General features: G+C 37.0%; 1 protein-coding gene across 1 annotated transcript; it reads right to left on the bottom strand.

Moving 5' to 3' along the window:
• Positions 1–7324: 7324 nt before the first annotated feature.
• Positions 7325–8944, bottom strand: LOC149563760 (uncharacterized). The gene has a single exon (XM_089826896.1). The coding sequence runs from the start codon at positions 8655–8657 to the stop codon at positions 7656–7658; it is 1002 nt and encodes a 333-aa protein (XP_089683022.1). The 5' UTR covers positions 8658–8944; the 3' UTR covers positions 7325–7655.
• Positions 8945–15470: the final 6526 nt, after the last annotated feature.

The following is a 15470-nucleotide window of genomic DNA, read 5'->3' as shown; positions in this document are numbered from 1 at the left end:
CAACCGTATCACAAAATGTGGAAGACTTATGTACCCTTTCCACATCTCTACTGACACCAAAAGAATTTCATACACTTTGTAAGTAAAGAGAACCACCCAAAACGCTTCAACTTCCCTCTTTGCCCAATCCAATTGAAACCACCCATGTGACAAGTGGTAATTTTTAAAATTGGGCTTGTTAAAAAGGAGCAATTATGAAACTGTTACTTATTGTTAGAAACAGAACCAAGGAAGACTGACAGTCTGAAAAATGTTTGTTGTGCAGACCATTGGCTTCAACAACCCTGAAAACTCATCTCTATCTCGCCCTCTGAATTCCTTATAATGCTCTAAAGCATCCCAAGGCTTTACCTGACCTGCACACAAATATTTAGCATTTTTTGTATGTCAATCGTTTCCTAGACATAGCGAACACTCAAACAATCTCTTGACTGAAATGGATGCAACCAAACACCTGGTCATGTATCAATGACCTATTTTAGATCACTCACTCTTCGAGAGATCAGCATGAGCAACATTTTCCCAAAACCTACTCAAAACCCAATGCTCTTCCCACCATCCTGCTCAAAGACATTAAAGCAAAGGATTTAAAGCATATTTCTGACTGAATCAAGAAGGCAATGCTAGCTGCACAGAGTCACTTACAATAGAAGATCAATGAGGTCCCCTAAAATGTATATAATGAGATTCTAAGGTCTATGTGAGAAAGCTTTTTCCATACATAAGTACTCTTTATGTCCTTTTAAATTATCTACATGATTGCGTTTTCCTTTTATATCATTATCCCTATTGGGTTTGTCCTCATATAATTGCTTTTCAATTTATAGTTGGTTTTCCTAATCTCTTGATCCAATCTCCTCCTTTTGTTTTCTATCGCCACATTGTTTCCTGATTATTTCTAAAACAACACAGTTTTCCTTTAAGTTTTTTACTTCCCCTGTTGGCCTATTATAACTTCTATTTTAAGGCTTTTTCCAAGGAAATAAGTTTCTCTGAAATCATAGCTGTCTCATGCTCAAATAAAACAGACAACAAACAATCTCAAAGATGTACATATACGCCTAGTGGACAAGTTCAACATTGGTTAACAGAACTCTGGCTTTAGGATGTATTCAGGTTAACATCTATCTTAATAAAATAGAAATTCATTAAAAGGATTTAAATATTACATAATGGTGCTAATGTGTAGTTTCGATACATATATAAACGTTGCATGTAGAGAGATAGCCAAATATTTAAGATTTCTATTTCCAACAAGAAAACAATTGCAATTGTGTGCAGACACGAGATATATGTTTAGACATGGTTTGATCTCTATCTAATAACTCTGCAATTAAATACAATTGAACCAAATAAAATAGAACAGATAGCAGGAGATTAAGTTGAATCTTTTCATAGGACTCTGAAAACTTGTTCCCCCTTCTAAGGAGGCGAGATTTCATAATTTAAAGTGTGAATATGATATAATTTTCAAATCATCTAATCTGTCATTTTTATTCTAAAGTAGCAGCTGAATTTGAGATGAGCAGCTGTGGTGAAATTCGATATTGTATAAGCATTAAAATTTTGAGAGATGGAAAGAAGAAACAATTTCTACATAATCAAGAGAGGTGCATTAATAACATTCTCAAAAGGTACACAATTGATAAGTGTAAACCAATAGGCACTCCAATAAAAGCTCATAAATAGGTTTCAAAGGAAACGTACCAAAAGGAACAAGAAGAAAAGACTATATGGCTATTGTCATTATCAGATTTCCACAATCTATTTATAATGCAAATATTTGTTTCTGGATTCGACTGTGTATATTTTTTTAGCATCAGAATTTCAGATCACACTCTGTGATCCATCATCGGTATGAGAGAGTGTAGGATTTGTATAGCAAACTGTGATCCGATGACGGATCAGAATGCAGTTGGAAGTAAGATGTATGCAATGGTCTGCAGCAGACCCAACACTACATTGGTTGAGAGTATGGTGAGTCAATTCTCAGACGATCCTGAAACTTGGCACAAGCAGCTGACAAAACAATTTTCAGATATCTTCAAGGAACTATCAAGCACTGGACTAGATTTGGTATGAGTTCAGAAGAATCTCTAAAGCTAATTTGATATTGTGATATAGGTTAGACAAGGGTTATAGATGACCGTAGATAGACATCAAGAGACTACTTCAATGTAACATCCCCTTTTTGGGATGATATTGTTTTTATCAGTTTAGCCTATCACTGGCCCTTGTAGGCCAGAGCAGATGGATAGAGGGTTCCTTTTTGACAGAAATCAGTGTGTTATTTCTTTTGGAGCTGAGAATAAGTCTGGGTTTGGCCTTTGTTGGACTCAGTTTGGCTCACTTAATACTTATAGTGCATTACTATTTCAGGGAGTCAGGGTTTCTGTTTATAGCAAGGCACCTAAAACAGGATATGATTTTCAATGCACGCTTGGTTTGATCAGATAATGAGGGGTCTACCATTTATAGTAACTCAGCGGTTAATAGAGGGAAACCCTTATAATTTTTAGTAAGGCGATTGGGTGCATATTGGACACAATGGTTAACTCCAGGTTCAGACGGAATTGAAGAAATAATGCTTATTTGTGGAGTTCTGTTTTTGATAAGATAAACAGGCTTTAAAGGAACCCTGAAACCCTTTACAAATCAAGATTTTTCAATGAAGCCCAAACCAAACAAACTACAGTCCTAAGGAAGAACGGGTTACAAAAAAGAAGTGACCAGAGTGGCATCACAAATAAAACAGTACACATCAGCCACACAACTAGGTTTTGAAGGGTGCCTGAAACCCTAAATGAGTCAACAAAGGAGAAGCAAGTCACCAAACAAAAGGTGACCAAAGTGGCAAAACATAAAACAAGACAATAACAGCCACAAAAATAGGTTTTTATTGGGCTCCTAAAACCCCAAAATGAAACACACTGCCAAGAGCAAAAGGCCAAAGGAGCCAGGAAACAACTGGCCAAAAGCCAGGTGAGTCAGACTTTCACTTTTGAGCCCTTCTTGGTAGACCTTAGTGCCATGTCAAAAGAGGGAGTGGGTGGCTTTTCCTTTTTTCCTTTTACTGTAGTCCATCCGTCCTCCACCAAACCAGCAGCCTTCTGCCACCGAAAATCAGCACCATCACAATCAGAACTTAAAACCCCAGATGCCAGGGAAAAGGACAAAGAAGAGGAAGTGACAGCAGAAACCTGAGACTGAACAATGGCACCTAGCAAAGGTATCACAGGAGCAACTGCTTTGGAAACACCAGAAGAAAGACCAGCTACCACAACTGAGGGAGCCAAAAGTGGATCCATCAACAAGAAATCAAGAGAGGGCAGATCAATAGAGACAAAAGCAGAGTCCAATCTAGAAACCGGGTCTAGAGACGGACCTGCTATCACCACTTAAGGAGCTAGAGGAGGGGACAGAAAAGAAACAGAAGTAGAATCCACCCCAGAAACAGGGACAGTAGCAAGAAAACCAAGAGCAGGAACAAAAACCAGAGACTGGCCAGCAGTCACCACGGAAGGGGTAGAAGGAGGAACCTTCTTCAAGATGCCAAGAGAAGAAGAGAAGAAGGAAACTGAGAAGAGTTCTCAGCGACCTTCTCATACGAGTAGTGGGCATCCGAGACCCCATTCCACCAAGAAGGGGATAGTTTCTGTCTAGATTTACCTTAAGAGCAGCTGGCAGCCAAGTGACCAGTCAAGTGGCAATTCCTGCAGCGAAAGGAGATACCCTCATAGTCTAGAAGAATATTCCAAGAACCAAGAGGAGAATCCACCGAAATCATATCCGGGAGTCCCTAGAAATGTCGATCTCAACAAGAATGCGAGCAAATGTTGATCGATACAAGCCGACAATATCTGAATCAAATTTCATGAAGTCTCCAAGCACATTCCCCACCTCCACCCAAAAAGGATCCACCCAAAGATGAAGGGGAAGGTTCAGCAGCCTTAACCACAAAGGGATCTTATTAAAAGTTTCAATCGAAGGGTTGAAATCCTTGTGCCAAATTTTTTCCATCAAGGGAAACTTCCCATCCCAAGAGAAATTATTGCTGAGGATGGCATTTTTATCATCTGCAGTATCAAATTTCACAACAAAAAAACCCCTTGCCACAAGGTAAATCTGGGCACTCTTTGAAATGAATGGTTCCCAAACACGGGATATCCATGCATGCAAATCTGAAAGAGAGGGCCAGAAACCCTTAAAGTGAAAGATAGCAACAGAAGCCATGAAATCCTCCAAATTAATAGAAATCTTATCAACTATAGAAGAATTTAGATTAAGCCTTTTTGGGTTACATACCACAACCGGCATAGCAACACGGAACCCCGAAAGCACGGTATCACGAAACCCAGGCTGCACCGTCAAACCACCAATACCAGCCTCAAAAGCAGCCACATCAGCATAGGAAATGGCTGAACCACCCACAAGTCCAAGTGCAACCCTTGCCCGATCAACAGAAGCAAAAGCGACCGCCGCAAAGCCAAACATAGGAGAAGAAGCCGAAGCAGCCATCAGAAAGAAACTAGATGCAGGAGACAGAACAGGACGGGTTGGGCAAAAAGCCAGACGGGAAGCCGAATCCAGACATAGGAGCAGAACTCAGGCCCAAACCGAGCCCAGGCGTAGAGGTTGAGACTAAAGCCAAAACCAGTCGTAGGAGCCAGGCACAGTAGACGAAAAGAAGCCAGGGGCCGAAGCCTGATGCAGGGAGCCAGCCAAGAAGAAAAAACAAAAAAAAGAATATTTGTGGAGTTATGTTATTTTAATTACTAATAAAGATATTGCTTTATTAATACTTAATAATTATGATATTGCTATCTGGATTTAACTGTTTGATTTTTGAGTCAAACTCATTGACCTATGTTTCATGAGTAGTGATTCAACGTGAATCCATCTCTCATGAGAATAAATGGAACACTTAGCACTCATTGGATCTAGGTGATGGGAAGTCCCGGTGCTTCACCCCTGTCAGCATTGTTGTCACTTAGGTTTGCACCCTTGTCCAAAGCCTATGCATGAGGACAACCTAGTGAAACATGGAAACAACCTCCAATCTCTGCCCAAGCATCACCTAGATCCAATGAATGCTAAGTGTTCCATTTATTCTCATGACAGATGGATTCACGTTGAATCACTACTCATGAAACATAGGTCAATGAGTTTGACTCAAAAATCACACAGTTAAATCCAGATAGCAATATCACAATTTGACTTGCTGTGGAAATTATCTCCTACTTATCAACTTAATAATTATTTATAAAGTGCAATTATAATGTGTTAAGTTTACTTATGCACAATGTAGTCAAGACCCTCAATTAAAGTCACTTAAAGTACATCTTATGAGTTGAACACTCAAGTTGAAGACACATTAAAGACGTTCTTATCGAAAACCCAAAGTAGATCTCAAAATTTTACTAATTAATCCCTATGAGGTCAACCTACTTGGAAACTATTAAAAAGGCCAAAACAATAGAATTCATTCTTGATGATATTTGCTTACGCTTTTCAGAGTTCCTGCTTGGAGAATGAACAAGCAAGAGTTTCAGTCTTATTTGATCATTAGGAACAAAAACTCTCATTGGCTAGATATAGTGGTCATATTTGAGCTTAATTCGTAAAGTTTAGAGAATTTTAGACGAGGGTTTGAGCATATGTTTGATGGTTTATCAGTTGCAAATCCTAAATATATTATTGCTGCAATTATAAATCAGATTACAAGCATTTGTTACCAGAAAACAGTTCCAGCAGCATGGGCATGCCAATTGGAGGCAAAACGCCTCTTTTCTAGTGGCCAACTCATCACAATTTAGAATGCCCAGCATTGTTAAGGCATTAGATAAACTTTTCAATGTGGAGAATAAAAGTATAGCAGCAAAAATGTTAACATCAGGTTCCTTTATATTGCTGTAATGTTTCTGAATTCAATGTCATATCTTGTAATCATTAGGACTTGTAAAAAGTCAATAAAGTTTTATGTGTTGCTGCTGTCATTCAATTACCAGCCTATTTGCATGATTAATTTCTATTTGCAATCATTACTTACTTCTAAATTCAGTCTATGCTCTGCATCTGCATTTTATATATTGGAAAATATTAAAAAGTTATATTTGCGCAAAGCAATAACCACAGAACTACATCAGTTTTTAGGTGGGGCAGAGTTAAAATTTGTAAGTGTTCTTACATTCAATTAAGTCGAAATGTAGTTTCAAGAGCAAGTAAGCACTAACCATCAATTTATCTATTAAGCGCAGAGCCCGAATGCATAACAGCTTTTCAAGCCATGAAAGAATTGATATGGTACAAAAATTGTTATGAGACATTGAGATTACTCTTACACAACCAACATTGTTGATATATCACAATCTTGAATGCAAGGTACTAACAAAGAATTCAAGGTTTCTCAGAAGAACCAAGTACAATATCATTTACTTCATGAATAAATTAATAAGAATATTGTGTAGATGCAATATTTTGAAATAAAAACTGATGGTAGCAGATGCCTTAATAAAGGCATCATCCAATACTAAGTTTAAGGCTTTTCAATGTGCAGAAATTTAGTTGAAAAATATTTGGCTCAGTGGGAGTATTGCATAAAATAACCAATATTTATAACTCTAGATTTCTATTTTAGACAAGAAAGAAAATGCAACATGTGTGCACACGCAGGTGGTTTACATATAGATAAATGAGTTAAAATAGAATAAATGGCTTTTTAATAGGATTCTAACACTTGTTATTCTTTTTAAGAAGTTCTTTTTCCTACTGTAAAGGGTGAACAAGATAATCCCAGATGTGTTTAATAGCTTATTTTAAAATTGATTTATTGAGCAATCTCTGTATTTTTTGGTAGCTTCATGTAGTATCTATGTCAGTTTTATTTTTTCAAACGACTTGTATACAAAGATCGTTTATCACACAAACTTCAAAGGATGAAAACCAATAGGTCAACAAATAAACAACATGGACAAAATACCGTTAAAATGTATTGCTCTTATAAAATAAACAGAGTAAGCAAGCGAAATTCCATGTCCAATGTACAAGTCTCTAATCATGTTTTAGAACTAAAAATATCCCACTTTGTGAATTTCAATACTCACTCCAAGACAGTATACCAGTGGATGTTATTGTATCCACTAATGCAAGATCTGATAATTGTGCAGCATCGAATTGTTAAATTGATACTTTCAACAGTGATGCAGACTCTAGATTCAAATGGATTAGGAAAGGCCCAATCCTAAAACTTATTGAATATAGTGGTTTGCAAAGGTTTGAATCAACTTCAACTTTTGCAGAAAAAGACAAATTATTTCGAGAGACATTCCAGGAATTAGACTTTATATTGAACAATCAAGTTACAAGCGTTTGATATCGTGCAAGGATATCAAGAAAACCTTAAAAAGTGGTGATAAAAGCATTGAATGATAATCATTAATTTTAAGTTCCAGATGGTACAAAGAATACTTTACACTCCACACCCTTGCTCTTACTGAGACTCTATTAAAGCTCATAAGGTGATAACAGATTTCTGTAGTCAAATGGAACAGGTTATCCAAATAAGTGACAAAGCTGCAATTCCCTGTGTAGCCTCTCACTAAAAGAAACTATGTAGGTTACTGATTGATAAAAACCAACCAAAATGCAAGGCATTCTTATAATTTCGTATTCATGGAGCTCCAACACAATGCAAGGGCATCAATTACACCTGCAAAACTGTGAAAATGTTTACTAATAACATCGATCTGGACGCCTAGTCTCTGAGCTCCAGAGGCCGTTACAGGCCCGTGTGCAGCCACCAACAACATAGGGTGCCTACTCTTAAACATATTCCAATCAAGACCCAAAGAACAAAAGCTCTTCAAAAGGCCCTGAATCTCTGCTGTGCTAGTAAACACAACTGCATCGATTTCCTTCATCCCAAGCAGTATTTGTGCACAATCTGAGCCGGCCCACCTAGTGACATATGCATTCAAGCGTCGGGCATTCCAGCCCTTGGCTTTCAAGGCCATAAGAAAATCTGGAACAACGGAAGGCTCATCCAGACCCAATACTAAGGGCACTGGGCACAAGATTTTGCGTCCATACCCATCCCCCAATTCATCAACCAAACCTTTAGGGGTGGCTATGGTAGGTACTAGGGTTTTCACTCTAGGGTTCTCCGTGCAGAATTTTAAATCCTTGAGGAGTTGGGCATCCCTTCCAAGGGCTCCTATAATAAATGTATCCCCCTTTTCGTTCAAAGGATTTTCACTGCCCTCGAGCGCTTGGGCAAAAGCATTGATTCCTGCACGAGATGTGAATGCAATAGCAGAATACTGATCCAATAAACTTCTAGTATTGTTTTCTTCCCAAATTGATTTCAGGACTTGCTGTTTCGTATCGTCAGTGGATTCCACTACAACAGTAGGACACCAACGAGGCTCCGCCCCTTCTTGCTCTAAAAGATGGATTAACCTAGTCGCATAATCAGAAGGTGTCGTGAATGCAATTTTTCTGCCTAGCAATCTTTTAATTTTTTGGTCACCATCTTTCTCATCTGTGAATGAATGAACAGTCATTACCATTGTTGTCTGCTTCTTATTAAGATAATTGTTATAATCAGAAAAACGCAACAAAGAGGAAGGGGTAAAATTGCAAGCAATCCCGCTTACCATCTCTTGATTGTAATTTTAGCTTCCAATTCTCTTCAGGTGGTCGAAGCGGTCCATTCGCATTTGGCTGTACACTTAAGACACCCACAGATATTTTTCTGTTAAGAATGATTCAAAATAGTTAAAAGCCCTTCAATCTCAACACATAACTACTGACTTTGGTTTCAATATCATTTTCTCGGATTCGTGTAATTAGCGTTTCATGTCTCAAAACATAAATACAGGATTTTATATCGTCTAAACTAGCACTTGCTCCAGAAAGAGGTGCAAGAGATCAGCCGACAGTTCTTTTTGTTTGAAAAGACAAATTCAAAAGAGGTAAATTTAAAACAAACATTGTAGATTATATATACAAATAGAGGCATATACATTTGATATTTCTCTTTAGAGGTAAATTTTTTTTGTAAAACTATAATATTTGATTTAATGCAGGACATCCAATTCAAGAAGTGATTTGAATTGCACATTTTTTGTTTGTTTTTAAATTCTAAATAGAAACGTAATAGGAGTCTTATTTGTGGCAAGGCAGCAAAGACTTGTATGTAAGAAAAAAAAAAAAGATTAATTCTTAAGTAGATATGAGGCATTTTAGGAAATGTAGAAGTAGTGAAATTCTAGAAGCAATCGAAAGATACTTGAAATACTTAAAAGTTTCTTGAGCTTTCTTTTGTGTGGGAACACTTTCTTTGAATCCAACAAGTGTCAACCTATAGAAAAGAGTAGTGAATTACTTAGGAAGCAACACAAAGACAAAAGTAAATGAAAAAAATGGATATTTGTAGACTCACAGACATTATGATTTTCTGTAGAAGTAGCTTCAAACATATGGTCTTGATGCAAGATTGAGTGCAAATGTGCTTCTTCTTTCTTTCTAATAATATTGTATGGATTCTTTTTCATATTACAAAAGCGCTCAAAAGAAAAGGAGGGCTCTATATGAAGGCCTTGGATGGATTTGACTCTAGAGATTGATGCAAAGGTGAGGCCCTATCTTTCAGTTTTACCTATATCAATTGTAGCCTTGCCTAAGGTTAAACCCTGTGATTTGTGTATAGTGATAGCACAGGCTATGGCAAGAGGTATTTGTGTATGATTACCTTAAGAAATGGGTTGTATCAGAATGGTTTTTGGGTTTGTAGGATCCCAAGGTGGACTAGTATAACTACTGAATTCTACCATGCCATATGAAGGCAATAAAGGAGGTTTACACCCTATTGGATACACTATATCTTTTACCTCTCCAAGACATCCATTAACAAGACCAGTAGTGACCCAAAGGTTTGTTGTAAGCATGACATGTTGAAGTTTACGTAATAAAACTTCTCAGGGTAATTGGTCATCATCAGTCGTTTCCTCAAGCCTACGATGTGTATTTATTGCAGTGCATAGTGCAATAGGGACATTGAGCTCTTTTAGCATTTTCTTGTTGTGAAGCAAAACTCATTCATTGGTACCAAACAAATGTGTTGTGTGGTCAAACTCAATCTGTTCATTTGGAGTGAGGTTCAGCATTGCGCATATTGTGTAGTGCTCTGCGAAATTGTACTTGAAGTGGATCATCACCTTTCTGTCTAAATATCGTTTCTAATGTTACCACTATATTAAAATTGTGCCACAATTGTTTTGCATTTGTGTGAGATGCATAGAGCGGTTTATCCATGACTGGTGGAAATTGGGCTAGGTCACCTATAAGAATCATCAACATGCCACCAAAGAAAAGGTGTTGTTTTTGGGGTATAGCTTCACGTAGCCTAGAATCAATTTTAAGAAGTAGTTTGGGACCTATGAAGCTCATCTCATCTATTAAAATGTATTGAATATATTTCATGTCTTCTTGGCATGTTGTTAATGCTTGACCCTAAAGTGATTTCATTTCTTCAATTGGGATTTTGAGGGTTGCATGTATGGTTGATGCATGAATATTGAAAGTTGCAATACTTGCGGGTGTAAGAACAAGGAGTGGAATTATTGTATCTGGCATTGAGTTGTGTTGTGCATTTCTTATACAGCTGATAAGGTATGATTTACCAATTCCAGGAGTTCCTTGTATGACCATGTATAAAGGTTCCATGGAGAAATTAGATGCATAGTGGTTTCTAATGATAGAAAGTGCAATTTGTTGATGTCGTGATAAAGTGTAACTATTGGCAGAGACAGAGGTAGAAAAGCCAATAACCAAGCCATCATTTTTCTATCTATGTATAAATTGAATGGCATGGTTATGCAAATTCAAAGGAACGTTATGGTCTTCTCATGGATGGTTGTTGTCAAAGTGACGTTTTCCCAACATGTTAAGATCATTTAGGCTAGAACTACTGGCAAGGCCTAGTTGGGACAGAAATTCCCACTCATTCAGTTGGAATGAATCTTGTATATCCATGTCACCATCTAAACCATTTTCCTCTTCCAAGATCTCTTCATCTTGATCAGTGCGGTCCACATGCCAAACATTATATGTTTATGTTTTTAATTGCTTCCAGTGTCTAATAATGTCATATTTGTCCACACCTATATCTACATGGATTTCATGAAAGTGTTTGTACAAGAGCAATTCACTCCAACAAAAGGTTTCAAAATGCTCAGAGTCTTCCTTGGGAATTGCAAAATATTTTGGATACACTTGTACTATTGTCGTTTCCTTTCTTGTTCTCCATTTATCTCATTTGTGAGATGTAGCATGCGTGTATGATCTTGTTGATTCAATTAGTGTAAGTTGTTGAAGCTTAGTTGGACGTTCCATGTATGCTTGTATGTAGCTAATTTCTATTCTACTACCAGCACTCGTTTGTCTAAGGCGGTGCAACACTTTTTGCCCTACATTCAAAGACATAAACTGTGGATTACAATTCACAAGGGGCAAATTTTTTAAGCATGTCACATGTTTCTTGTGCACTAATGTCTCTTTCAGAAACAATTTCAGCGATAAACTTCTGGTATGCTTTGACGACGTTGTCGTCTACATTTGAATCTGAGCAAATTCTAGCCAACATTTGAACACAGTTTTCACTTCTTCTTTTTTAGATTTGGATGCATACTTAGCAATGTATTTGAGAACTAATGCTCGATATGTAATACGTTGGCAATCTATATTTGCTCTCCATATTGATAAGATATGTGAGTTATGAATCTTCAACCTATCATCATTTCTAGCTGGTTCAAAGCATTTGTGCCCTATTTCATTATGGTATAACGATGCTTGTTCATATTCTTTCCAAGGTGCTTTATATCTACATTTCATTTCTTTACCTTTCACGCGTAGGCACGTCCTCTCAGTACATCAAGTGTGCCTTTGAACACGATTAACCAACTCTTCATAATCAACTAGAAAGGATCAATAGAAGTTATTTCAATTGTATTTAAAAGACATGGATCTTCAGTTGGGGCCTATGTTGAAAGTTTTCTATTTCTGATTTTGAACGAGGGTTCATAGTTGTAGCATATTTTTCAAAGAAATTTTTAGCCTTTTCTACTACTTCAGGGTTTTCCCAATCAAGTGTGTCCATATTTGGAGCATTTTTAATCCAAATGACACCATGTATGTGCGCTGATCCTCTTCCCTACCATTCCAAGTGATACCAACAATTAGTTGCCTCCATGAGCTTCTCAATTATCTCTTCATGAAATTTTTTGAAGCATTGGTGTGGATATAGTGATGTTGTATGTGGGTTATTAATCACATTATCAATATATTGTTTGTTGGTAAGCAATGAAGATGGTACATTTGGGGAAAGAACACTATGCAAATTAGGATATTTAGTGTCTTCTGCACTTAATGTAAAGAAGAATGTTGGAGATCCTATTTGGGTTATCAAATTTGTCAACTCCATATGATGTGTATTCCAAAATTCTCTTGTCCCTCGTAAAGTAAACCCAAAGTGCATCAATTCTTCTGTGAGTTGATTGTCAGGTAGGTTGGTTAGGTGGGAGCGAAGGTCTTCAATAGTGGATGGTGTATTGTCTTCAAATTTTTGTTTTATAAATACAGATGTAGTAGACTGGCTATGATGACGCATCATAAGATTCAAAAGGAAGTATCTAAAGCATGGATGTTGGCCAAACCTATTATCATGGTAATGAATAAGATGCACAACATATTTATAGATTTTGACTTCTCTAGCATGAGGTTGCATGGGTAGTGCAGTACCATTTGGGAAAAGTGCGGGAAAGGCCATGTCAAACAAGCCCTCAATAGTATACTCATTAATGGGGGGTTGTAGTTATCGGTGGCCAAACTGCGATGTCATCAGTCTCTTGTTCTATTTGTAAAGAATCTTTTATGATCTATAGCTGACGATGTTTGTTTGGTAGGCTCATCATAAATGATGTTGAATATTGGGAATCATCTTCTATATCACATTATATGTTTTCAACTGAAGCATTTGTCGAAGCTAGAGGTTTTTTGCAATCATCAATTGGATGTAGCATTTGTGAAATATCAGTATTGCAAGTAGGAAGCATTGATAATGTCAATCTATCTATTTCTACATCTTTGTAGTAAGGTTCAAATTTGATCTTGTATGAGAGTGCATTGTGAATATGGCTTCTACTAACATAGCAATCATAATGCTTCCCACTTGTATTTAGTCTTTGAACCATTAACTAGTCGGTCAATTGTAACTGGTAAATATTTTGTAATTGTTTGAATATCCTGGGGAAAGCTTATTCTGTGCCAACTATATTTGTATTGCCCACCATGAGCATGGGTTACTTGCAAGATGGGAGTAACACATGCGATAAGCATCTCCTCTACTTGGGTGAGAACCCTTAACACAGTTGGTTGCTCAGAGGGGTCCATGTTGTTGGCTTTTGAGAAGCGATGTATTCCCCTCTTAGAAAAACATCTCTTACAAGTTATAATTCCATCTGATGTACACACATTCATACTGGGGTAGCACTCCTTATAGGTAGTACATGTTTTCGGTTGTGAGAGGGCATCTATCCTAGTTCTAAATTTTTGGTTTGCATCTATATATTTAGAGGAAGACTAGAAGTTGATGTGGTTCATTGATTGTTGACAAGGAGGGATTTTCTCAATAGGATTTGGTGGTGCATTCATGAAAGGTTGTGGTGTAGGAGAACTCGTAGAACCTTGCGGGTGGCAGGGGAATGGTTGGTTCAATGTTGATTGCAAGTGTTGGTAGCATTAAATGCAACAACATGCTCTAATTTCTTCTCTATGGCGGTCATAGTATACACAACTTCTCTTGTGTGATTGCATAGCAACACTGTTACTATGGATGGGCTGTCTATCTTGATCAAGAACAACAGGAGCCATATCCTAAATTCTACAGTAAGAAGAACAATGTATTTCTATTACCATTATACAATTATAAAAGAAAAGAAGTGCAAGACTAATAACAATAATATCAAAAGAGTATCCACCCTTGAATGCAAGTTGTATAGGTGGAAAAACCAAGTATGTTTAAGAGTAAGAGTATGAGTTGTGTTGAACCTTATTTTATAAATGCCCCTTTAGCCAGAGTAAAGGGTTGATTATTATTTTGGAACATATTTGGTATTACCAAATGTAAAACATATTAGATAATAATAGTGAAGTTGCAAACACAAATCAAACATTGGGTACAAGTATAACAAAGAGTACATAATGTGTAGAGAAAAATAAGCCATTGAAAGACATAAAATAATAGGTATATTAAAGAAAACATTAACTATAAATGTTTTCTAGTAGAAGGTTAAAAGACAAGTTTTGAAGGGGTCTTGAAACCCTATTAATGAGTAGACAATATGGGGATAGTGGTCAATACAACAAAGAGAAGGTGATAAACATAGAGAATGGATATTAAGGAGAACCAACAAAAAATGTGATTCATATAAAATATAATTATAAGAAAAAGATTTCATTTTCATGTATGGATAGTAGTCAGGAAAAAATGTAAGTCTTGTGCCTTCACGTGTGGTGCATTATCTATTTAGTTGCAGCTAACATAGGGGGTATAATTCCATCAAAGAGTGAGGTGCACTCACTTATGAAATCCAACCTAACAACTTCCAGGATCATTGAGTTCAGACACAACTCCTCATCATATGATTCCATTTTGCTTGTAACCATGAATAAAAACTAGTTGTATTGAGCAATTTGTATAGCAAACTCTGCACAGTCAGGTTCAATATCATCAAAATGCAATGTACAAAGTTCTTTTGCAGGCATGCCAAGGAGTTTGGTTGCAATTTCATCGAAAGAAGTTGCCCACAATGATCCAGTATGTTCTTCAATCTTGACTTGAAGTACATATCTATAATCACAATATGAAAAGGTGGTTAGACACTTTGGGCAATACCACTTGCAATCACTATTTTGTTCAACCCTTTTCTTGCATTGCTTTCCTGCTATGACAAGGGGTCAAGCTAGATAAAAAAAAATCTTCCTTATGACAAAAACAAGGGTTGCTTTAACAATTTATTGGAGAGGTTTTGAAGAAGTCAGACATTCCTCTTCAATCTTTGTAATGGTTTTCCATGCTAAAATCAGAGGCAAATCTATATGGTGGTTGTTGGTGCAAGAATCGTATGCCCATGTTGAGAAAACCTAGATTGTAGTTGGTTGGCTTCATCAATATTAGGATTTACATCTATGAAGTGGCAGGTGTGCTTACAACCCTACCATTGTATTCTATCAGACGACCACCTTTTATAACAAGCATAGTTGACTTTTGTGGATGATACATTTCTTGTAGTTGTGCACCTTCTTTCATAGCTGCCTATCCCCAAAAAGTTACGTTGATAGTGGACATAGAAACATCAAACATCTTGAGACTCCTTCTGAGAACCTCAGTTCCATCTCGCCTTCTTATTGTA

This window comes from Cupressus sempervirens, chromosome 4 (assembly GCF_028749045.1).
Source record: "Cupressus sempervirens isolate cs-2001-9-10 chromosome 4, ASM2874904v1, whole genome shotgun sequence".
NCBI lineage: Eukaryota > Viridiplantae > Streptophyta > Pinopsida > Cupressales > Cupressaceae > Cupressus > Cupressus sempervirens.
Note: the sequence above shows the minus strand (reverse complement) of the source record. Positions and strands in the feature narration are given on the sequence as shown.

Excerpts from the sequence above, each read along its gene's own strand:
- LOC149563760 (XM_089826896.1), bottom strand. The coding sequence starts at position 8,657 with ATGGTAAGCGGGATTGCTTGCAATTTTACCCCTTCCTCTTTGTTGCGT.